Source organism: Telmatherina bonti (genome assembly GCF_933228915.1).
Source record: "Telmatherina bonti genome assembly, chromosome: 22".
Classification (NCBI taxonomy): Eukaryota; Metazoa; Chordata; class Actinopteri; order Atheriniformes; family Telmatherinidae; genus Telmatherina; species Telmatherina bonti.
Window position 1 is genome coordinate 22,708,938 of NC_136631.1, and position 26,178 is coordinate 22,735,115.

Sequence of the window (26,178 nt, forward strand, 5' to 3'; positions counted from 1 at the left end):
TTCTGATAAATTTGAATACAGGTATCAGCAGTAATTTATTCCCTATTATTAGATTTGGTTATACTGAAAGTGATGCTCTATCCAGACACTGCTGTTACACTTCTCACCTCAAAATCAGACTTCTGTTGTCATATTAACATGATTCTGTAAACAAGACCCATTATGCAAACTAAAACTGACCCACTGGTCCAGAGATCCTCAATCCTGGTTCTCCAGCCAGTGTCCTGTAGGTTTTAGAAGTTACCCTGCTGCAACACACCTGACTTTATGTTTGACATCAAGCTCTGCACGTTCTGAGTCTGAATCAGGTGTATCACAGCAAGGAAAATGTCTGAATCCTACAGAGCACCAGGTCCTCGAGGACAGGATAAGGATCCCTGCATCAGCCAAACGAACCTTAAATTAACTTTAAAATGCTGGAAGTGTGTTGTAGATGGTGGGATGGGTTTGCAGTTTGGCCTTTTGAGAATTAATTAGATAGCCCTTTTCTTAAAGTTACATGGTTACAAAACAGTTTTGTACAGTTGGAAGAAACGTCTTAATTGATCACTGATTAAAATGATTGATGGTCAGAAAACAGATTGTTGTTCTCAAATGGGAAACACATCGCTGTATCTTATTGTATATTTTGCCTTCTGAAATGATTGTTTAGTATACAATTGATGAAATGTCACATGTTGAATTCTTTATCAAATGAAGAAAAGAAAAAAGGCTTGCAGCTGCCATGTGGAATTAAACTTGGCATTTTGGTTGAGAAATGTTCACCGTTTACCATTTAGTCAGCAGAGGGCAGCAGTGGTTTTCAGCCCAGAAAAAGGCACATGGCAGGTGTACTTTAATCTAAAGAGATCCAAGTCCAGTGGAGGTGCCAAGGGTTGTTCATGGCCACCACCCTCTTAAACCTGGCCACCTCTTTGGCCATCCTGCACAAACAACAGTCAGGTCCCTCAGAGGACCCCTCGTGTACTTACAGATGAGAGTTGCATGTAGAAACTCTTAAACTATCAATAATAAGTAGCTCTTTATTTGTATAGCACTTTATAACACCTGATTGTAGCACAAATTGCTATATAAAGAAATGAGTTAATGCTTTCATATAGTACATCTATTTGGAAACATTTGGGGCAGATAGAAATAAGTATAAAATGCAAATGCATTTAACTTTTGTGCTGCATTAAAAATAAAATAAGACAGGAAAGTTTTACAATTACATAAAAAAGTAAACATGAATATTTAAATAAATACAATGTTTAGAGACCCAACTAAAAGTAAACTTCTCATATCATGAGGTAAACCTGGCTGTAACTTTAACTTGAAATAACTGAACTGATGGACAGAAATAAGTTTTAAGTTTCTGAATTTTATCATCAAATCAGGAATAAAAGAAAAACCGCATCTGATCTCATTGGATTCATCGTGGGTGACAAATGTCTTCTTTATGCAGGAAGGTCCCACCTTCATAAAAATAAAAATTAATCTATGTGCCGAAAAACAATGACTTTTTTTTTTTGCTTGCTTTTGTGACACCCGAATTAAAGTTGAGGGTCTCAGCTCGGCCACCCCAGTTCTCCCTCCCTCACTGTCCAAGTCAGTCTGTTTGTGCCTTTCTGACTCCTGTATTCTTTTACTGACTTTTTCCGTGTGTCTGTCGTCATCCCATGAGTGAAAAGCCACCTCTGATCTCTGAGCACATCCAAAAAGAAAAAAAAAGGTGTAAAACTCTCCTCTGTATTTTAATTTGAGAAGCACTTCAGTTCTGGCTCATTGTTTGATTTTCTTCTTGTCTGTGTTCATGTTGTCTGGATGGGGGTGGTAGGGCAGTTTTATTTCCCAGGAGAGTTGATTTTCTTATGTTGAGCACGGAAACAGATCACATGTTTGCACTCAGTAAACTGATTTCAGTCTCTGTGGAAAATCTCCTTTGGTAAAAATCAGACATGTGAATGGTTTGTGTGTTTGTTTTGCTGTGAAGGGCCAATTTGTATACATATGAATATATCAATATACATATTTTTAAAAGCATTTTTGTATGTTTCAAAGCTGCTTTTTAACGTGTGTGTATCATGAAAGACCTTGTCGTCGTGTGTATGTGCGTGTGAGCATAACGAGCCTACAGTAAGAGGCACAATGTTGTATAACATGTTTTTTCTCCCCGTTTTTCTTCTCCCCATCCATTCTCAGTAGCTTGTAAAATGTAACATTGTTTCTAGGTTTGTAAATGTTTTATCCTTTTTTTTTTGTTGTATTTCCTCTTTTTTTTGTGGAAGCAAACTGTTAAATGTGTTTATAAACACACATTTTAAAAATATCTGCTACTAAAAAAAAAAGATGTAAGCAAGCAACTGTGTACTCTGAGAATGAATTGACCTTTTAGCAGTAAGGAAGCTTCTCTGGTGCCTTACAATAAAAGACCTGATTAAGAGTGTTCATTTGTTTGTTTGTATAAAAAAAAATCAGTTACCATGAAAGGTGTGTTACTTTGCTGAGGAATATATACACTTAGTGCCCGAAACCGGTACATTCACCCTTAAGTAGCTTGTTAACACAAATGGCCAATTACATGTCAGAAATGAGACTGTTTGCTGAAGTTCCAGCATCAGGGTGGGGAAGGAGGATGGATTTAAGTAACGTATAAGTTTGTACATGACAAGCTGGTCTGAGCATGTCAGCAACAGCCGATGTACTGGGATTTTCACACACAACCATCTCAAGGGTTAGAAAAATATCCAGTAAGCTTTAATTGTCTAGAAAAACATATCTTCTGGATGTCAGAGGTAAGAAGACAATTGGGAGAGATGTTTGAGTTGATAACAATAATAGTAACTTAATCACTTAGTGTAACCAAGGAATGCAGGATATTATGTGATCATATATGTCAGATCTGGACACAGATGAGCTACAGCAGCAGAAGACCACCAGATGGCAATATTAGCTAAAAACAGGGGACTGGTGTTACAATTCACACAGAATGACTAAAAATTTCAAAATATCAGGCTGGAAATGTGTTATCTGAGTTTGTTTCAGATAGTTGTCAAAAAGATGAAAACATGTAATGGAGTACACTTTGGGCCCCTTAGTACCAACTAAGCACTGTTAAAATGACAGAGCTCAAATTATCACCAATTGGTTTCAGGACTCCAATGAAGACTAGCTTGTCCCACTTTGGAGACAGCTCACGGGGATCATTTTAACAATAAACAATAACCTCCATGGTCATCAGGAAATCCAATTGAGCACCTTTGGGATGACGTACAGATGCGTGATGTAATCATGTCAATATAGACCAAAATCTCTAAGGGAGTGATCGAAACACTTTAGATACATGCCAATGAGTATGAAGGCAGTTTTGAAGGAAAAACTGGCCCAATATACCATCTATGTAATCGTAATATGTACCCAATAAGGTACATATTCAGTTTTTATAGAAAGCAAATAATTTTTTGTTTATTTGTAGTTCATTTTACACTTCTCCGTGTCCTGTAAAATGGCATATTGGTCTTGGTTAAAACTTATTTGGGGGAAAAAGTTTCCACAAATATAATCTGAAAATGAATGTATTGAAGTTAATAATTTTGAACCTTAAAACATTAATGAAGGAATGTGCTTCCTGACAATAAAGTGTTGACTTACTAATCCCTCCACAGTTGGGGTGGGGTGGGGGGTGGGAGTAATACTCATGAAGGGAGGAAAAACTATTAGATTGGCCATGTTCTGTTTATCTACGTCTCAGTGGTTCTACAGGCCCAACTCCAAGACAGTAAGGAATCTCACAACCGTCAGCCACAGGTTCAGACTTGAACGCTGCGTCAGGATTTTACACCATGAACACGAAGAGCACAACTGCAAGAATGCAAAGAAAAAAATCAAAAGCATTCCATGACTTTTGACATTCACCACAGATCATTTGTATGCATATTTGTCCTTTTGCTGCTAAATGAAGCATGCAGACACTGAGCATACTGCCTGGTCTTTCTAAAGAAACTTCAGAAAACCGTCTGAGGGCAAAGAAATGAAAACGTTATGTACAGTTCCACTGCAGGTTACACAGTTATAAACAGTGATGTCACGTCCATGAAGAAATTTTATTCACAGGCTTGAACCATGAGAAAACCAAACATGACGGAGTTCATGGAATGAATAAACCTTTAAGTTAGTACTTGAAAAAGTGTGTCTTATTAAAAAAAATAGTTTGAACTCCAATATCACAGTAAGTTAGAGGTTATGCATTCATAAAACTTTATAAGATATATTTGATAGTAGTTATAAACAGGATAAAAATGTTAACCCTGTACAATATCGTGTAGTTTTATTGATACAATGTGTCAGTGGAAGCTTTGTATTGTTACACATGCTAAAGTTTAAAAAAAAAAAAAAAAAAAAGGTAAAATACACTACAAGTCAAAAGTCTGGACACACTTTTCCATTAAATCCAGTGGGGAAAGTGTGTCCAAACTTTTGAGTGGCCGCGTACCTGCAGATAAATGCATACAAACATAAAAGGTGAATACAGTCTCACTCCAGTGTAAGATAAAAAAGTGTTTATATGACTGCAATTATGTGGAAAACATTCAGCATCCATGGTTTTATTTGTTCTCATGAACAAGAGACGCTCATTTGACAAATTTTGTTTGCAGTCACTTTCAGTTTCACTCAGGAATCACACTTTCACACAAATGTTACTCTTCAAAGAGGAGATCATTAAAAATATATATATGTATATATTTACAAAATCACTGCAAGCCGTTGCACAAAATCTCTCACACTCACAAATCAATCAGGCATTTCTTTGCAGCACACGCCCACAATATAAAACAGCGTCTCTCTCTCTCTTTTTCTACTTGTCACACATCTTTAGGTAACAGAGTTGCTTTTGGAGTGTACGCCCATGGTGGTGAGAGCTGTTGATCCGGGTGCCAGTGAGAACTCATACAGGCCCTGAACTGTTGTAGTGGTTTCCATGCTGTGAGTCTGAGGGCTGTGGGCTCGGTTTCCGTTCAAGCTGTTCGATCTCTGGCGTCTCTGGTTGCAGACAGTTGGGCGGTCGCTCCTTAAAGAAATCAGACAGATATCGCACCTGAAAGCAAAAAAACATACAAAAAGAGAGAGAGCATAAAGTGATAAAAAGAAGCTGACATTGAATTGCAATATATTATATATTATATATTATATACATATATATATATATACACACACACACACACACACACACACACACACACACACACACACACACACACACACACACACACACACACACACACACACAACTCCAGTGATATCAAATGCTCGCTAAATGTTCTTCTCTTGCTGATAACCCTGAACATTCCGAATTAAAATACATTAACTCTCTTTCCAAGATTACACTGTTTCATTGTCTAATAGAAATTTGGATCTGAGTAGAAGATGTGAGCAACTAATCAAAAGCTTGAAGTTTTCTAAATTTACATCAGAGCATACAGAAACAAACTCACAGTGAGAACAGCGATGAGAGCACCCTGCAGCAGCCCCACCAGGACGTCACTCCAGTGGTGTTTGTTGTCAGAAACCCGTGTGTATCCCACATACAGGGAAAACGACACCAGGAAGAACTGAATGGTGGGTCGGGCCAGTCTTGTCCACTTCCCTTGCATTCTGGCCTGGACGTAGAGCTACACACATGTGCACGCACACAACACCAAAAAAAAAAAAAAGGCGGATTTCTCATCAGCTTGTAATTGTCAACTTCAGGGTGATAAACCCCTTTTGCAAAGGTTGATAGCCCTGTAATCCTTTTAACAATTGTTTATATGGAATTTTTTTTTTTTTTTATCACACTAAGGACTCTTGTTAACTGCAGGAACATTTTAGGATAATGTCATACAGTTTATTACAAATGCAAATAGTGTTTTTTTTTTGTTTGTTTTGTTTTTTTTACACATTTCCTGGATTATCACATTCCAGTTTGCACTTCTTCGATTGGTTTGGACATTTTTTTTTTTTTTTTTTTTTTTTTTTACATAAGTACACTTGATGTGAACAATTTAAATGATTCTTAGTGTAAAATGAGTTTTTATGAAGGAGGATTTGCCTAAAAAGCATAACCAGGATTAAAATGTTTAATCAGTCAGGATCCAGCGATTGTAAAATATGCACTTTTATAAAAATGGCCTTTTTGAAGTGGAGCCATACATCTGTCTTTATGGCCTTCTCTTGTGTGTTTTTGGTTAAAAGTCATTTCACACCTTCACAAAAGTTTCATGTGACAAAGATTGAACACTCACCGACAGGAAAAGCATGCAGTACATCCCAAAGGAAGAGTGGCCAGAGTAAAATGACAACCTGAGGAGGAAAAATAAAGCATTTTTTTTATCTCAATTTCACTATTGCATTACAATCAAACATTTAGGGTTCTGATAGGATTTAGTTTTTCATCATTAAAACGGAGCCAGAAGGGAATGTGGAAAAGATATCACAATCAAAGACAGCAAAAACTTTTCTTTCCTAAACTGCTTTAATCTGTTCATGTCATTGCTCATTGGGTGTCACCCAATACCAAATTTGGTTGAGAACCTTTTTAATGATTTCATCATATGCACATGAGGTTTTCCACCCACACACATCTGGCATGATAATGGCGTGTCCAATGGATTTTAAATGGCACATACTGGCCAGGATGTGCTGGCCAAATGCAACATGGTTTAAATTGGTTTAAATTGGTAAATATTGATTTAAAAAAATTTAAGTTCTTTCAGTGCCAGAGCCATTTTGTATCTGAAGTGAAAAGATTTAGTGTCTTTACAGCTCACCTGGATTCAGTCACATTGCGCGGGTTCCCCGTGCAGTTGATTTGCAACATGTATCCGGTACAGCTGACCGGATTGCACACAGACAAAAAATTTGGACGAGGACGACCGATGGTGAACTTTGCCAAATCAGTCAGTGACTGGCTGACTGCTGCTCCAAACAGATACGTGCCAACCACCTTGTAGAGAGCTGAGAGGTACTGGTTGAACTGGGAATTTGAGCGTAGACGTTTGATGTGCACCAAGTAGGCTTCACCTGTAATGATCTGCCGAGAGATGGTTAACAGGTAAATGAAAATAAATAAATTAATTTATGGAAGAAAAAAAAAACACCTTTGTTACACGTTTGTCAGTTTGTGTTTTATTTTATAAATTAGTAACTTCACAGTTCATCTATGTAAATAAAGACCAAACCCTGGGACTCACAATGACTATGGAGCTGGTGACGGTGACTGCAGCCATGGCTCCATGGGAGATGGTGCCTTTCTTATAAGGATAGCTTATGCTCTCATCATTGCAGTAGATTCCTCTATGGTAAGGTCTGAACCTCAGTGTGAGGATGGCAGAGGGCATAGCCGCTGGGGGGGAAAAAAAACCCCAAAAAAAACAGTAAACATTTATTGTGTGTGCAAAACATTTACTCCATTACAGATTAAATTTGATCTGGTCTAAACCTAAACACAAGTGGTTTTTTAAAGTCAAGTATAAAATCTATGGTAACAAATGTATTGTCGGTCCAGAAAAGGAACAACCAATTTGAATTTTGTCTTGTTGCAGGATATCTTAGTAACGTGACAAACACATGACTTCACTCCACAATTACAAGGCGCAGCTAAAAGAAAATCCCAACACGGCTTCCTCTGAAGGCACAAGTATAGCTTAAACTATACACACGCTGAGAAAAACAAAATGTGTTTGCAGAAACAACATTTAAAACTGGGGTAGGTAATGTTGGGGAGCTAGCAAGACCTGAAAGTGGCTCCCTGTCTTGGCTCCTCCCCCTCCAGTTTTGCTCCTTGTGTGATCCAAGGCTTTTTGAGGTTATGTTTTAATGGGCGTTTCTCTGTTTATGTTCAAGATAACTCAAAAAGTTATGGATGGATTTTAATTCAATTTTTGCGAGTTGTTGGAAATGTGAAAAGGAAGAACAGGCTTAATTTTGGTGGTTATCTGGATCATCGTTTGGATCCAGGAATTTTTTAAATGCCATTGTGGAGGTTTGCGCTCTCCGAGTGCTTTTCTAGTTTGCGGCCTTTATCCACCAACGATTTTCTCTTTCTCGGCTGTTCAGCGGGAGGAGGTAAATAAACCGAGCTGGGTTGGTAAATCGTTCCTGCATTTTCTTATCCATGAAGAAGCTTACAAAATATAATAAATGAACAACTTTAATTCGGCCTGAACATTTTGATTGGTCAGTTTTACAGTACAGATTTACAGTAAACTGAGGGGTCTAACAATATTTATTATTGTTCATGATTTAAAAATGTAAAGACTACTATCATCCAGAGTAAAAAAAATGTCTGAGCAAGATTTTCTACCCCAGCTTCAAATAAGGAGGTAAAAGGATAGGAATTGTATTGCAAAACAATTTTATTATATCTCTGTTATACAGCTGAAACACACGTTCATTGTGCAATTCGGGGATGACATCATGTTTATGTAAGACATGCAAAAACAGTATCAGTACTTTAACCAACACAGTGTAGAAATCCCAGAACTTTGTAACAAAACTTTCCCTTATTGGATTTTTAAAACATTTTTATCCTTAAAAAAACAACCCAAACTTTGATTGTTTTATTATCCTGCATATGCACTAACATTTCATATAATTTGTTCACCATTCAATGACTTATTAAAACAAATGGCTTATTGGCCAACCACATGGTAAAAACTGGACATATGTATGCATGTAGGCATAGCCATTGGGACTGTCTGAAGATCAAACAGAGCATCAGAATGGTGTGAAAAATAAAAAAAAATATCCAGTTTTTGGACCAAAAGGAAAAGTCCTGGACAAATAAAGTTTCCACAATATTTTAACGACAATGGAAAAATTATTAATAATATGACTGAGGTGGTTAATAATTTTAATGACTACTTTGTGAGCATTGGGCCAAAGCTGGCAGATGAAATAAATGATCATGGATTAGCTGACAAAGTTAATAATGAACTAATAAGTAGAAATCTTAAATCAATATATCTAACACCAGTGGAGGAGAAAGAAATTATAGATATTGTTAATAAATGTAAAAGCAAAACTTCAACTGACTACAATGGTATAGATATGACTATGATAAAATTAAGTCATAGAGGCAATCGTTCAGCCAATGACATATTTCTGTAATTTATCATTCCAAACTGGTAAATTTCCTGAATAAAAATTGTGAAAGTTATCCTGCTAGTCTAAGAAATTAGACTATTATGGGATCAGAGGAATAGTTTTTACAATGGATTAGGAGTTATTTGAGCAAGAGGCAAAAATTTGTGAAAATAAATGACTTTCAGTCTTCATGCTTGGACATTGTTTGTGGTGTTCCCCAGGGGTCAGTATTGGGACTGAAGCTCTTTACTTTATACATAAATGATATGTGTAAAGTATCTAAAAAAGCTACAGTTTGTTTTGTTTGCAGATGACACAAATGTTCAGGTAAGAACTTGCAGCAACTCATGGAGGATATCACCTCTGAATTAGATAAACTGAAAATTAGGTTTGTTGTAAATAAACAACCTTAAAAATTTGGGAAAAAAAATTAATTTATGTTGTTTGGGAATCGTATATGGAATAGTGACACAAATATTGTGATAGACGGTGTTATTGTAGACAGAGTTGATGAAATTAAGTTTCTGAGTGTGATAATCGATCACAAGATCAGCTGGAAAACACACATTCAACTTGTTCAAGCTAAGTTAAATAAAAGTATTTTGGTTCTTTGTAAAGCCAGATATCTCTTGAATATGAACGCATTACATATTTTGTACTGTTCTCTTATATTGCCATACTTGAACTACTGTGTGGAAATCTGGGGAAACGCCTACAAATCCTCCCTCCGACCACAGTGCACACTCCAGAAAAGAGCCATTAGGATGGTGCATATAGTGGGCTTCCAGGACCATACCAATGAGCTATTCATTAACTCCTGCCTATCAAAACTCCCAGATCTGGTAGAATTTCAAACAGCACAGTTAATGTATAAAGTCGGAAGCAAACAACTACCAGACAATATACAGAAAACCTCAATTTTAAATCTACAAGTGTTAGAACAACACTGAAGAGGATGTGCATTTCGGTAAGTGGTGTGAGGGTTTGAAATAAGCTCACCCACGAGCTGAAACAATGTTCAAGCATGAGTTTGTTAAAAAAAAAAAGATTTAGATGGATGATTTGCAGCAAGTATGTGGATGAGAGTTTGAAGTGAGCTGTATGTCTGTGTATGCATGGGTATGAGTACTTGTAGATGTGTATGTATATTTGTAGATATGCAAATATGTATAAGGGTACAGCTATATACAGCTAGATGTCATTGTGTGTATGTGTAGGTATATGTATGTGTATATGTGTGTGTATGTGCATGCGTGAATAAGTATGTATGTGTGTGTATGTATGGGTGTATATATATATATATATGTGTGTATGGGTATAGGTATGCATATGTGAATGTATGTGCATGTATATATATGTATGTGTATGTATAGGTATATAGGTGTATATATGTGTGTGTATATACTGGGTTACACTTGGTTTGGGAAACAGCATGAGTGTTAGGTGTAATTATTAATCATTGCGTAGGGGTAGGAGCAAATAAGTTATACTTCTTCCTACCCCTTTTTAGACTTGTCAACAGAGGACATGGGTTGTAAGAGGCTATATGAATGAATGTAAGCAGGTACATATGTATATGTAGGTATGTGTATATATGTAGCCACATGATGAATATAAGTAATGTTGACCTGTCTGAAATAAAAAAAAAAAATGCTTTGTTATAATTATAGGTCAGATGATTAATAACATAAATAACCACTGGTTATAACCAAGGTATGCAGAATAACATCTCTGAGAGCTTGTCAAACCTTGAAAAAGATTGGCTACAACAAAATACCACACCACGTGTCACCAAAATTGGATAACAGAAGACTGTAAAAAAACTCCCTGATCTGATGAGGCTGCATTCAAGCTGCAATACATACAGTCAAGTAGAAGTATGGATCTATCCAGCTGCTGGTGGCGTCATGGTGTGTCAAGATATTTTCATGGTGACACATTTAGCCCCGTACACCAACTGAGCATCTTTTAAATGCCACAGCCAGATATATTTGCTGATCATGTCCATGCCCTCATGACCCCAGTTTGTGTATATTCCCACAGCTACTTCCAGCAAGATAATACACAGGCCATAAAGTTGAAATAATCTCCAACTAAATTCTTAAACATTACAAGTTCATTGCACTCTAAAAGCCTCCACATTCACCTGATCTCAATCTAATAGTGTACCTTTGGAATGTGGTGAAACAGGAGATTCTCATCATGGGTGATCTGCAGCAACTGTGTGATGCTGCCATGACCATTAATGCGGATGAAAATCACACAGAAATATGTTCAACACCTTGTTGGATCAATATCACTAAGAATTAACGCACATGTAGAGACAAAAGGGGGTCTGAAGAGGTGCCAGTAAGAATTACCTAAGAAAGTGACAAGTAAGCATACACCGCAAAATTAAAGACATTTCATTGCAATTTTTTAAAGCATGTATGTATGTTCTGTCAAGTATTTAACAAATTCAGAGCACTCTGCACCAAGCATCACAAATCTTTCCCTAAAATATTATGTTATAGTGTATTATTTTTTAGTTGAGTATTAAATGCTTTATATTGAACAAAAAATTTAGTACGTTGCACAAAAATTATTCAGTCAACATATTTTTGAGGCACAGTTGTGGGTGTGGCTTTGCCCCTTATTAGTTAGGTGAGTAGTGATTTACGGAAAAACAGAGTAGCAGTTGTGTCAATAAAAACAGGAAGCACCGCTTCAACTCCAAAGTGCTGCATCTGAAAAATGAATGAGATTTTTTTTTTCTTACTGGAATATAAAAAGGGCTAAAATAAATCTCTTACAAAATCCTGTGGGAAAACAATGCCAAGACATTCCCACAAAGGAAATGCTGACTACTTCTGCCTGAAGGAACATTTCAAAAGAACTAGTTCCTGTGACAAAAAGTCACACTGGAAAGGTTACATCAAAACATGAATCAGCTACCAGTCATATCATTTGATCACTGAGTCACAAACATTTGTCCTTTAAATATTTTCAGGCCCTTTTTGTCAAAAAGGAAAGACATGATAGCCAGCTCAGAGACCTAAGCACACTGAGATACAGCTTAGGAAACAGCTAAAAACACACTGAAGGGCTCATCTTTTGCCATTGAGGAGAAGACCCCGGTCTGCCAAGTCTATGAATTTGTTATCAGCTGCAGCAGTTTCACCTCTATCGGTCACATTTGGTCTCTATAAAGGAACTGGCTGTCACCGTGGAAACACGTGGGACATAACAGCTATGACCTTTGACTTCTGGGGCTGTATTTACATTGTGAGGAGCCTGGGAAGCTGAGCACTTTAGTGGGACACACACTCACATACTTGCGAATCCATGCACATGGAAATGTGTTCATACACACTCCTGACAACATGGAGGCTTTTGAAGAGATGTGTGTATTTATAGTGCTGTAATGAAAACTGGCTTGCGTCTGTGCTTTTGTGTGGGACTGACAGAAAACTTTGAGTTTCAGAGTTTCTCCCTACGCAAACAAAAGAAGACATAAAGCTGTCAGTTACATCTGAGTGAGACCAGAGACTAGATTGGACAATAGTCCAATCTAGAGGGCTAATGTCAGAAACTTTCTCTGCTACAATCTTTAAATAGCTTTCCTGTTTTCAAAAACTTCCCAGCTGAACTACAGAACTAACAACAGCAAAGCCTGAATGGAGTTTGTTTTCTCAAACAGGAGCTGTGTATTTACTGGGAAAGACAATAAAATCAGGTTTTTTGCTAACGCATTCCTTCCTCCTGAGTGTGTACCTGTCATTCTGACAAGCAGAACCAAGCCTAACTATATAGATATAAATAAAAGCAGCATGTTCTTCACAGGATATAACGTCATGTAGCCAAATTTTCATCTCAGAGTCTTCTTGAAAAACCACAAGAAAAGACATGTGAATCAGAAATACCTTTGTTGAGTGTCTGACTAAGAAACCAATCAGCACAGCATCTCCGGATAGTAAGTATCACTGCGAGTGATGATGATTCAGTAAAAGCAGTTGTTGTCCAAACTAGACAATAACCTCTGAGAAAATCTGGGATATCATGTTATACCTGAGATGATATGTCAATTTAGCTTGTTTTCTGACAATTATGTCTTTTAAAACCACCTTAATAGAGTCTTTTTTGTGAATTACTGAACTTCTTATTTCAAATTTTTCAGCCACTTTGTATACCTTACATGCTAATTCAAAAAGTATTGGAAAAACACTTGTTTTGGTGTCATCCAATCCCATTTCCTCCCTTCTCCCTATTCTCCACTTTGCAGAAGCAAGGTGCCTCTGTTTTGAGGAGGAAGAACTCTAGACATCAAAATGGGCGCACAGTGACCAAGTTGAAGGACTGAATGACCACTCCTCTATGACCCCTGAAAGAAAATGGGCACATTACTTCTGTGATAGGGGTATTGTCAAATGGTAGGGACAATGGAGAGAATTGGAATGGGCCCCAATTCTACACTCCAGCTTATCAGGGATTTTCACACCTCTGCTTCCGCTTGAGGATATTTAGGATATATTTAGGATATAACAGTGTAACCAGAAGAACTGGTAACTGCATTTCTAAAATTCTCATTAGCAAAAATATTAGCATGTTATGTTATTATTTTCTTCAATTGTGGTTTCACAAACATTACAGGTTCTGACTGATTGTTTCGCCCCATAATTTCGAAATGGAAAAATTGGACAAATGCTGAATATTTTAAAAACATTCAGACAATAAATCGACATTTGACATCAGTGAATCATAAAATGTGTCATTACAACTTGGAAGTCCCTGCTTAGACCAACAGGAAATCTTGTGTCACGCTGTTCATCTGATCCAACAAATGATGCGCTGTGAGAACTGTAGCTAAATACGTTTACTCCAAGCAGTCAATTTAAACATGAAGGACTTCTTTAACTGTGAGATATAAAATCACTTTTACTTAAAGTAAATGTGTTTCAGAAGAAAATGTTGACTACATAAATGTTTTTAGTAACACTAAGGCATTACTTAAAAAATACTGTGCAGAGACTCACATATGTAGGTAAAAACTTGCCAGTGTTTGGTGACAGGGTTTAATGTTGAATAGACCCAAACGCAAAAGAGTAAAATGAAGTAAAAAATGAAGTTCATGAAATCAAATGTAAAATATTGTGAGCTCATATTGTAGCACTGAGATTGCAGCCATTTTGAATTTAATCTCATCTTTAAACACATTTATATTGCAATATAACACCCAGCATAACTACTATACTGGATGTATTACTGACATTTCTATTTATTCCATATCATCCGACACCTCTCATCTCTCCCATACTTTATGCAGCTACATAACACAAACAATGGGGCAGTCCTTCCTGAATTCAGAGAAAGACTTAGGTGGGCTTTATGTTAGGGCTGTGGGCATTTGTCAGGATGTCTTCACAAGTGTTGGCGATGATCTGTGAGGAGCCAATTCCTCTTTTAGAATTTATTTTCACGAAAGGAAGCCCTCCCTTTGCTTTTCACATCTACATCTTCATTATTCGAGCAGGTCAAGCGTGGTTTCAACTCCACTTTGAAGTGGAGCCCAACCGGTGTTTATCTTTGCAGGGTGCAAGGACAACATTTAGATAAGAGACTACTTGTCTGACATAAGTCTCTGGAGACTACACACTGCCTGGGTGGAGAAATAAGTGGACCGAGTTGGGCAACATCTTCAAAACATATGGATTAACAACAACTAAGTGTATTCAGCCACAGACTACGAGGAAGTCAATCCCACTTCATATCAGGGCTCTGGGAAGCGAGCCCATGGAGGGCTCCTATTATCTGAGTAGGACTGACTGTTTTTATCTGTTATTATTACAGAGGGTTTGGTATGTTTTTATAGGCTTGTGCTAGTCGGGCGGTCTCTCCTTTCCTAGGGTCAAGCTGAACAAGAGGGGACAACCATAGGCCATATTTACTATTTAGGGAACACAAGTTTCTACAGAAAGGAATGGCCAACTAGGACATTTTAAACCCTTCAACACATTATGGCTTAATTTGGGATCTTATCACCAAGTATCTGCTTAATTATATCTAATTTAGATAACAGCTTTGTAAAGTAACATCGATGTACACGTATTTACTGTGTTCAGGTTAGTAGTTCAGTGTGTGAGTCTTTGTGTTGGGCACAGATGTAGAGTCAGGATTTGATTAGCCTAGCTGAGGCTAGGCTAGCGTAACACCTTCGCTGTTGTTGTCTTTAGTTTACTGATATCTTTATTTCCATTAATAACAGGGCCAATTTCATATCAGCACAACTTGGATTTAAATAAAAAACATTAACACCTCCCAAAAATCTTTTAAAATTAGAAGTTTGTTTTTCTAGTTAACGTGAAAAGCTCCAAACATCTGTGTTACTCGTAGTGCATATTTCTTTTGCAACTAAAGAAAGGTTCAGGACCTACAATGTGAAGATGCTTATCTGGCCCCTCCTGCAGCTCACATCTCAGTTTTTTTTGGTTTTTTTTCACATCTCAGCTTCTAACGACTTCCTCAAACCCAGTAAAACTTTAATTGTTCCTATTGTATAGTGCAGGGGGGGCCAACTCGAGTCCCCGACAGCTGCAGTCCTGCACATGTTGGGAGTTTCCCTGCTGCAACAAACCTGATGCACATTAGAAGTAATTGGCTGACTGGATGTCAAGCTCTGCACAAGTCTGCAAATTACCCACTGATTTGACTTGTGTGTTGCAGCATGGAAACTACCAACACATACAGGACTGGAGCTGCCCTCCCTGGTATAGTGTCATACTAAAGTTCCGATGCCATATTAACGGGCCAAACTCTGCTAGATTAAATCACCTGTAGTCCTCAATTTACAGATGAAAACATAATCATTGCAATAAAAAATAACAACACATATAAGCTATGATATTCCACACTTGTTATGTGAAAAAAATTATTTAAAAGTTAACCTAAAATAATTATTACTGTTTTAACCTTCAGGGGTCTGCTGTCAACATTACTCACAAAAGAAAACGTGAAATTTTCAGTTTTCAGTTGATAGACCATGCAAACTGTAGTTATGTGAGTTTTAACTGATAGTACAAAAATATTTACCCATGTGCGAAAGTTGGATGGGAAAAGGCATATTTACGATTTTTATTGTTTGTGATTCTCATCTGGATCATGGCATCAACAAGATGCAGGAACATTGTTCTGAGTTCTGGCCTGATGACGTGGCTCTCCTGTGTTAAACCATCTCTCTGTTGACTAGCTGCTTGGTTTTCTTATGTCAGGCTCATTGTAATCCTCACTGCAATGAGCTGCATAAAAAAGGTTGATTTTTTTTGTTTATTGTAGAGACAGACCCTTGAAATAAAACTATTTTAGTTTGATAGTGTGGTGTAAAACGAAAATTATATGAAAGCAAATTCAGAATAAAGACTAAGTAATTAAAAAATGGCCAATTGGGCTCAGACCCAGTCAGTCAGTCAGTCATTTTCTGAACTGCCTAGTTCAATTGGGGTGAGGGAAGAGCTGGAGCATTAAGACACATTAAGATTTTAAAGTCAGGAACACAGTAGTAAAGTCTTGTTGCAAAAAGTAAGTTGCTAAGCAACCAGTGCTGTTGGTACACATCAACACATATACGAATATAACAAGATTAGAAGTGGTGTTGCTTACTTCATAGTTCATTAGACTAAATATCAGATGCAGCAGGCATTACATTTAATCAACTATTTTATTCTGGCAAATGTTATTTGGGGGTATATATATGAGGTTTTCTGGTCATAACCTAATGTTTTACATGTGACCTTAAAAGCTGGAAAAAGTATAACAATTCACATTTTAAAAATAATTTTGTTTACAGTTGCCAGCTGTATGTCTCTCAAAAAGAGTCTCACAGAGTTTCTGCTGACTTTTTGTCCTCAGAAACAAAAGTCCACAGAAGAGATAAAAAAGGATGAAGGGAAAGTATTGTTTTATGCTTTTGCAATCTCTACTGGCAAGAGCACAACCCCAATTCCACTTTGAGAAAATAAACATAATGGAATTTGGGATCAGACACAAGTACAACTTCCCCTTGACCTCTGACCCAGCAGGAAGAGGGAAGTGTTCCTGTTATTCAGCTCTCAAGATGAGTGGCTATTGCACACGTTGTAGGGACCACACTGCGGTCCCTTGAGAGCCAAACAACTGAGATGTTTGTAAGAAACAGAAGAAGAAACAAGCAGCAGTGATGCATGTGTACATTTGTCTGAGGTCTGAATGCCAAATCACAGCAGACAACTGTGAGATCTGTGCGTCTGCAGGGCGACCTCGCAGGGATTTGTGACCGGTGTTCCACATCCCACTGAGATGGTCAGAAAACAAATATTTAACTTGTGGAAATACGTCTATGTATGCAGGGAAAGTTTTTTAATCCTCATTGCTGTGTGTGTGTGTTTTTTCCCCCCTTTCTATGCTGCATTCCCTTTAAATTACCTCAGAAAGAACAGTGTGAGAGCAACAGCGTGTACTTTGCTGCAATAACTTTGTTTTATCTATTCATGGCCTTCACTGTTTGAGAATTTGTTGGCCAGAATAAACTTCCAATGTTTTCAGGAATACTTTTGTTGCAAAAAGAGCATCCCTTCCTGAGAGAATTGAGATTTTTCCTGGGAAAGTCCCGCACAACACTAGGTTTTTTTTCCCCCCAAAAGGAAGACAAATAAAAGAATTTTACAAACTTTGGTTAGTCCAAAAGCACTTTTGTTTATTGCTGAATAACCTTACATCATGGAGGTCCAGTAGGCTTTTTGTGTTCAGTAGCCTCCTACTGACTGCAGCTTTCAGTATAAAATAGAGATAAATTAATCTTATGCAACTTCTGGCAACAGCTTAAGAAAAGCCTTTGAAGTTTAACAGATCTCATAAAGAGAGAGCTTCCACAAAGATTTTCCATCATTTCCTCGGATAAAACTTCAAGGAGAATAAATTAGTACATGTATCCCTTGAATATGTTATTATGAATCGGATTAATTTGATTTACCATCTCTTTTAACCTTGATTAACTCCTAAAAACGAATCAAAATAACACGTTTTGAAAATGTAAAATACATACAGAACAAAGGATTAAAAAGCTTTTTGTGTGTTTCTCTGTTAATTGTAGAAAAGAAGATATTCTACAGACAAAAGAATATTACTATAAACGTTCACAGTACAGACTTCGTTCTGTGGCATTTTTCAAGTTAGAACTAGTACTGGGTTACATATTTGTTCATATAAATATTGTTTTTGTCCTATACCACAAACACAGCTTTAACTGGCTGAAACAACATTTGCATTGAGGTGCAGTGGGAAAACTGGGGTGGGGAGGTGGGGGGGGGGGGGGTGCATGCTGCACATGCACCAGAGCAATTGTGTTGTTGGAGATAAGGAGCTGTGGAAATAGGCGAAGAAAGTTCAGACTAAAAAAATTATATTAAACACCAATGTTGAATATGGCACAGAAAAACTGCTCTTTTTAAAACAGATGGCAAAAATGAACTTTTCTGTAGTCACTGTTTTAAACAAGTGTTGGCTTAGTTCTACTGTCACAATTCCTTGATATTTTTCCCATTTAGAAGTACCCTGGGCCATAATATACTGCAGACGAAAAATGAATTGCCCGCAAGTACGGCATCCTACTGGGGAAAAAAAAAAGTAATCCCCTCTTTAGATGTAACTTCAAACCTGTATTTCACACTTTTCTGACTGCTTGGTGTATTGCGACTAAAAATACGTTGCTCAAGTTAAACTTAGTTTCATGCATTTTCCTCCAAGGTTGTGAGAATAGCTTCTTTTGCTTTCATTTATGTGAAATTCCACTGATCTGAATCAATATGATTCAGTCTGAGCTTTTCCACAGACCTGCTCAGCTGTGGAGTTTCATGTACTTAAAAAGAAATAAAAAAGTGTTGCAGGGATATTCTATAAAAATATTTCAATAATGTCATTTAAAATTCACTACAGAATAGATTTAGGTCAAGTTAAAGTTTGCATCATATCCTGGCCATAAATAATTTTTATAGTGTGAACAATCAGACTTGGGAGGCTTCTATCTTCTGGTGACTTTGACCTGCAATCAAACAAAGAAAAACAGAATTCTTTCCTCTCAAGAAACCACCACATTACAGAGCAGAGTGACTGAAACCACAAGAGGACAAGAAACCTTCTGTTACATTTTCTTGACTCAGCCACATATTTGTGAGAAGCAGGTAATGCTTTCATGTCTATAGGAGAAGAGTCATATGTGCGTCTACATGTTAATGTGGAAAAAAAACAACAACATGTAATGAGTCACTAACAGCATATCTGCACCGTGAACAAATTCAAACCAAGTTTTAAATGATTTTGTCATACTTCATTACTTATATTGCAACAATTCAAAACAGCAACTTCACAGACAACACACAATTTCATTTCCTCGTTGTGGACTCTTTGTTTCCTACTTCTCCCCCTGCAGCGAAAACGTTGATTGTTGTTTTAACTGGAAGTTCGTTTGCTGCTTTTCTAATGTGGTTCAATCACTAAAAGGGGGTTTCAGTATGTGCCTGTTGGGAAACTCGGCATGTTTCGGTTTTTTTTGGCACCTGAAGTAAAATAATAAATAATCCTAAATTGGAGTGTGTCAGTCAGTATTTTATAATTACATTGACATATCTACAGTGTGTTATGTTGCACTACTTTACATGTAAGACAGTTAAATGTAGGATAGGTTACAAAGAAATTTTATTACAAAGATCTATCTCTGTTCAGAAAAAGGAAATAGTTACTGACTAATGCTTTAACCTAATAATCATTAAAAAGAACAAAAAACAAAACTATGGTGTTCATACACCTGACAATAAAGTTCTTGTGTGTTCTGCAGCAAAGTTTCTGTTGGTTAAATAAATACTTGTATAATACTTTGAAAGATGAAGTAAGAAATGAAAGCTACCAAATCTTCTTCTGAAACTTTACATAGATTCACTACTTCTGCTCAATGAACCAGATGCAAAAGAAGAAAAGTTATCTAGCAAACAGTTACAGCCACTGCATCAATGAACCACAGCGCAGCAACAGCTGGGCTCACTCTTACTGATGTGCAGCTCAAAGGGCAGCAACTCCTCATTTCTTCTTGTACAAACAACTTTAAAACTTAAACAAAAAGCCCATAAAAGGAAAGATCTATGTCTCTCACACACATTGCTGTCCCACATTGCTGCAGGGTCTGTTGTAATCCTCGATCTAAAATGCTGGTCTCACAACTATCTCCATCTTAATATTTGTTGAGCACCTTGAAAATTATTTACCTGTGTTAATATTCACACAACTAATGAGTTAGAGCACTGAGATGACTTTTTTCTTAGACACTGCTGGTGCCATCATTTCATGCAGCTGAAACTGCCACTCTGGAGAAAATGTATGAACATGTTGCTACCAATATGCTGGATAAGGTTCTACCAAAACAAGCTATAGAGGAAGCATCTTTTCATTAGAAGTTGTTAGGCTGCGATCTCCAACTACGGTTCTTGAGAGCCATGGTCCTCCAGGTTTTAGATGCTTCCCTGCTTCAACAAACTTGACTGAAATGAAATGGATCTAACAACTTGAACAATTAAGCTGAGACATCTAAAATATCCAGGACTGTGGACCCCACAGACTGGAGTTGGGGATCCCAGGACTGCATGTGATCATTTTAATTTGATCGGATAAAAACATACTTCTTGATAAAGTTCTGTAAGGCATTTATGTCATTTGTCAGCATAGTTGTATATTTTTAACCACAGAAAAGATTTTTAAAAAATCAGTTCTTCCTTTACTCTGAGATTACAGTCAAAATGCATTAAAAAATGCCAAAAGGGTGCACGCATTTAGTCAGCCATATTCTAAAGACTTTTCTGCATCTAGTTACTATCAAGGACAGTAATCCTTCAATCCAATGTGTAATGCTATCCAACACTACATGTCAGTTGGCTGTTGGTAATGTTATTGAGTAACCAAAGAAACATCTTTTCTGTGGGAGGAAATCACCCTTTTTGGTGTTGACTTTGTAATTCTGCAGAACCTTTCACAGCTACATGCAAAAGCTTCATTACGCCACAGTAAAAGAAAAGAAAATGCCCAAAAAGAATAAAATGACGTCTTTAAAAAAAAACACCATCAAAGCTTAAAGTGCTGAGCTCTGAACGTTTCTTCACACGGATTTGTCAAACATCCCATGCACTGAAAAGATGTGCTGTTCTCCTTCTTCTTCCTTTAAACAGAAAAAAAAAATGTCTTTGCTTCTCAGGATCTTCATCTCCTAATGACCCAATCCCTTGGTTTTTAATCATTTGATGCTCCTTTGTGTGCTGGATGAGTAGTGTATGATATAAAGCGGTGGTGTCCAGCTTTGGTCCTCAAGGGCCATAATCAGCCAGATCTGTTGGAACACAGATACAACGAAAACCTGCAGGACAGTGGCCCTCGAGGACCAACTTTGGAAACCCCTGATGTAAAGTTTAATATCACTGTCTAATATTATTGTTTAGTACTGATAAAACAGAGAAATTGGCCAGTAAATGAGACACTTGTTGCAGGTAAACAAAGCACACAGGGAGCTTGGGAATGATTCTGATGATGGATGACAAACAGTGAAATGAAAAGACAACACCACATGTAACCTGTAACTTGTTTGGGTCCCAGTGGATGTGAAATGTGTGTGTGCGTGTATGTGTTTGTTATACTTGCAAATCCTGTTTTGCACGTGTTGCATGTGTGGTGTGTAGTGGTGACAGATAATGGATGGCAGGACTGTCAAACCGTAAACAGTCTATACTCGGATTTGTACAATTATTATTATTTATCTTAAAAAGTTGTTTTTTTTAATCAACAGATTTATTTAGAAACCTGTTGTAAATGCAATGATACGATATGACAGAAGAGGAGTTTTTCACCCCTCTGAATGACTTTATAAACAGTTACTCAAAGAAAGAACCAAGTTTTTCCAACTCTGTTGTGTTAAAGGAAAAAGAGAATCAAACTAGTGAGTATTGAGTTGTCTTGATCTGTTATCTGCAGCATTGCATTAAAATCAGATACAAATCTGGAGATTGAATTAATGTGGTGTTAGAAATCTTTCAAATTTATAATCGGCGAACAGCTGCAAAAAGTTGCTTTTCTTTTTCTTTGAGTATTTAAATGAGTTTAAACACCACAATGCAGGGGGAAAAAGTTGTGTTGCAAACCTGTTTTTTTTTTTTTTTTTTTTTTTTACAGTCAAAAAAATGAAAAATGTCAAAATTGTTTTTATAAATTATAAATGCTGCGCGTCCAGGCTGAAGGAAGTGGTATCATTTATCATATATTATTATGTTATGTTGTTATATCTTACACTTAACATCTTAAACTCTGGTCCTCGACAGCCACAATCCTGCAGGTTTCTAGTATCCCTGCTCCAGCACAGCGGACTAAAATGAATGAGTCTGTATGCAGACTCTTCATGAGCTGTGAGATCCATTTAATTTGGGTCTGGTGTGTTGAAGCAGGAATGCATTGAATATCTGCAGGACCGCAGCCTTTGAGGACCAATTTTGGAGACCCTTCAGAAAGTGAAGCTGTGGAAGCTCTTAAAATTGAACATATGACAGAAAAATTGTGTGTTGTCTGGAGATATTTTGGTTTCAGATGTGCACCAAACAAATATTTACTGCAAATCCTGTAGCTAAAAACGGTAGAGGACACTCAACTCACTTATTCAAATCAGATGTAATTTATAAATATGTTTTTGTATCAAGATAACAAATGCCACTTATCAAAAGACTTGGTTCCATTAAGTACTGTGAAGAAAGAGGGATTCCGAACCATAATCCATCAATTGGATAATATTACATGACAATGAAAAGCTCTCTTTTGCAATTAGCTAGCTGCATGTTTTAAACTGCGATTATGATCTAAAACGATTAATGGTTTTGTTACCCGAAAAACTTTCATGCATATAAGGTGAACCTTACAAAGCAACTTTGGAAAAAGTTATGCCTACACTCAACCCAGCAGGTAACTGTTGCATGAATGTCCGTACAATGTTGAAAAAAACTGCGACTTTTTCTAAGCCTGCAATATTTATTGCGACAGGGGTGCCCATCTCCGGTCCTCATGGGCCACAATCTGTGGCTGTGGGTTTTCAATGTATCCCTTTTGCGACACACCTGACTCAAACTAATCACTCATTGTGCAAAACTTGATTGGCTGTTGGATATATTTAATGGAAGCCAGGTGTATTGGAACAGGGTTACACTGAAAACCTGCCCTCAAGGACCGAGTTTGGGCACCCCTGTATTATGACATGGACAAATACAGGAATTTTTGGCAGATGACTTGAACAGCACTTTAAGTTATGCCAGACTCCTGCCATCTTGACATTAACCTGTACTCATCTTACTTCTTTTTGTAAGTGTTAAAACTCTGGTTTTGTCAGTATCTGAGTATTGTTATTGTTCTCTTTTATTGTGCAAGGCCTTGAGTAAATGCTTTGTTCTATAATGTGGAAACGTGAATTGGGTTTTACCACAATGAGAGCATGTTGAGTTTTACACACACACACACACACACACACACACACACACACACACACATATATATTTTTTTTTCCCCATCACAAATCATCTTGGTTGTTATCCTTACATAATAAATTTTGATCATTTCCATTATAACGAGAAAGACATTAGACAAAATAGTACAAAAAAACCTATCTAAATGTGGGAATTCATATGTTAAAACTATCTTCCCACCCACTTCTGAAGAACATTGAGAAATATTCCAAAATAAGCTTTCACTAGGAACTAACCTCTGTAATCTATCCGACTTACCAAATTCACTTCAACCAGCTTTGATATGGACTCAGCTCTTAATTCCAAGTGTGTGCCTGTTTGCATTTATTCGCAACATAACTGGGAGAAATAACTGGTCAGTCTTTTATTTCAGTAAATCATGGAAACTGGAAACGGCTGTGTTTCACATCACTGCAGGTGTAATTGATTAATTGTCTTCAACAAAGTGAAAATGAAATCTGCTTACAGTTGAGGGCACATGTGAACCTTAAGTCCAGTAACAGTCATTATCATTCCTCTCTGTCACTCATCAGCTGAGACCACAACTGAAAACGCACAGTCTCTAACCTGTAATGTTCCTGCAGGAAAGCCCTGAAATTAGCCCAGTATTTCTGTTTACATATATATGTGCAGAAAATCAGCTGCATTAGAAACACATCTTCTGTCATCTCATCAACAGCCTTAAACTGACATGCAAGAGGTGTAACATAACCAGCTGGAAGATACCTATTAACGTTGTTGTGTCAACCTGAGAGTGCAGAGCAAGTCTCTACAAGTCATTTTGTTGCATGTACAGGACTTTCTCATAGGTCCTGAGTAAATGTTCTGTTCTATAATGTGAAAACGTGAATTGGGTTTTACAACCCCTAAACACATTGACTCACTCCTGTCTGTCTTTTTGAGGCCATCCCATGATGCAAAGCCTTCTTTATAATATAACTTCACCACTAAAACCCAGTCTGTACTCTGGCCTTGTAAAAATGTGTTTAAAATTATTCTGGACCCACATTTGTCTGTGTAAGATAGAAAGTAGAACATGTACCACCAGCAGGCACACACACACACACCTGATCTACAGTTTCCAAAACAGGAATTTAACTGTCAGAGAGAGAGATTCATAGACTATGATCTCTGCTCTTCCTCCCAACCCGAAGTTTAAAAAAGAATGGGCCATTGGAGACAGGAAGAAAAATAAGCACAAATTCAGGGAATTCACAGAGATGACATTTTGCATAAACAACAAAAGTGACAGTGATACACACACACACACACACACACACACACACACACACACACACACACACACACACAAACACACACGCGCGCGCGCAGAGGCGCGTGCTCAGCCACATGCGTGCCCTTAAACATCAGTCTCAGCCAGTGGATTTATTTATCAGTCAGTCATGTGTTAATAGCAGATAAAATGCCAATTGTCCCATCTTCCCTGGGATTATCTGTAAAGAAATTACTCCAGGCATTTCAGGGATCAACTAAAGGAAAGTGTTGGGAAAGATTTTGTTTGGTTTGTTTCAACAGGACAGAAAATTAATGACAATTTGTAAAGTCTACGGCACAGTTTTGTCTTTACCAATTACGCGTTCAGCATTAAAGTTTGGCTTTTTATTTTGCAATTGCAGTAGATGGATTTCTGGTAGAAACTCCAAGTGTTTCACATGTAGCAGATCTATCAATCAAACGTGTCTATTGAGCAATCACATGAGTCACTGCGCGAATAAACTAAATTAAAAGCTGATTTTGTACCATTAGAGAGTTATAGTCCTGATTTTTCGGAACAGAATAAAAACTGGACGTATGTTCAGCCATGTTGTCATTAGGAGGAAGAGAAAACACTCACCAACAAAAACACAAAGAACATCCACCGCGATCAGAATTATCTTCTTTCTTTGCTCTGACATGTTTGACGCTGCGTCACTTTCATAAATAACGCACGTTAAAAGCAAACAAATAAAGTAAAACAAATAAAAATAATAATAATAAACTTTCTGCACCCCTTGATATAACTTCGACTTAAGCAACAAATGTCAAGAGAAATGAAGCAGCTGTTCTTCCGCCTTCACGCGTCTGCGTACCTGTCCGCCTGGAAGCCACTCTGTCTGTCTGTGTGGCTGCGCAGGTAAGACACGAGCTCGCGCGCCGTCCCACCTCCTGGCAGGGCGCGGCTTCTCCAAGCAGATCTTTACACAATTTCATTTTCAGAAACTCTCTTTGTGGCTGGATGGGAAAACCTCCCAACTTTTCCTTTTATTCCGAATTTCCCACGTTAAATATTCATGTAAAAGTTTAATTAGATTGAACTTTTTTTCCCCTCTTAAAATCCTGACTTTACACGTCAGAATCTTAATCCATTTCTTTAAGTTGAGTTTTCCATCCTTTTCTTGTAGAAATTTAAAACAACAACTATAGGAATCTGTAGCTATTTAGTTGATAACTTTTCATTGCAGTTATTAGAAACAATACAAAACCGTAATATATTGTATTTTTTTCAGTGTTTATTGACTATGCACACATAGGC

At 37.3% G+C, this 26,178-nt stretch overlaps 2 protein-coding genes across 2 annotated transcripts in view; one reads left to right on the plus strand and one right to left on the minus strand.

The window, feature by feature from the left end:
- Window positions 1-2,409, plus strand: part of LOC306772505 (TLE family member 5-like) — a 9,420-nt gene extending 7,011 nt beyond the window's left edge. The window contains exon 7 of the mRNA XM_079262002.1: window positions 1-2,409. This exon is cut by the window's left edge and continues 1,788 nt beyond it. The gene's annotated coding sequence lies outside the window, so the exon portion shown is untranslated.
- A 2,515-nt stretch (window positions 2,410-4,924) lies between these two features.
- Window positions 4,925-25,625, minus strand: LOC306772107 (phospholipid phosphatase 2-like; the record flags this gene model as incomplete). Its single annotated transcript, XM_079261519.1, has 6 exons — window positions 25,501-25,625; window positions 7,209-7,360; window positions 6,786-7,048; window positions 6,261-6,318; window positions 5,472-5,648; window positions 4,925-5,074 (listed from the first exon to the last, which is right to left on the minus strand). Exons 1-6 carry the CDS (start codon window positions 25,559-25,561, stop codon window positions 4,925-4,927), a joined length of 861 nt encoding a protein of 286 aa, XP_079117645.1. The 5' UTR covers window positions 25,562-25,625.
- Between the last annotated feature and the right edge of the window lie 553 nt (window positions 25,626-26,178).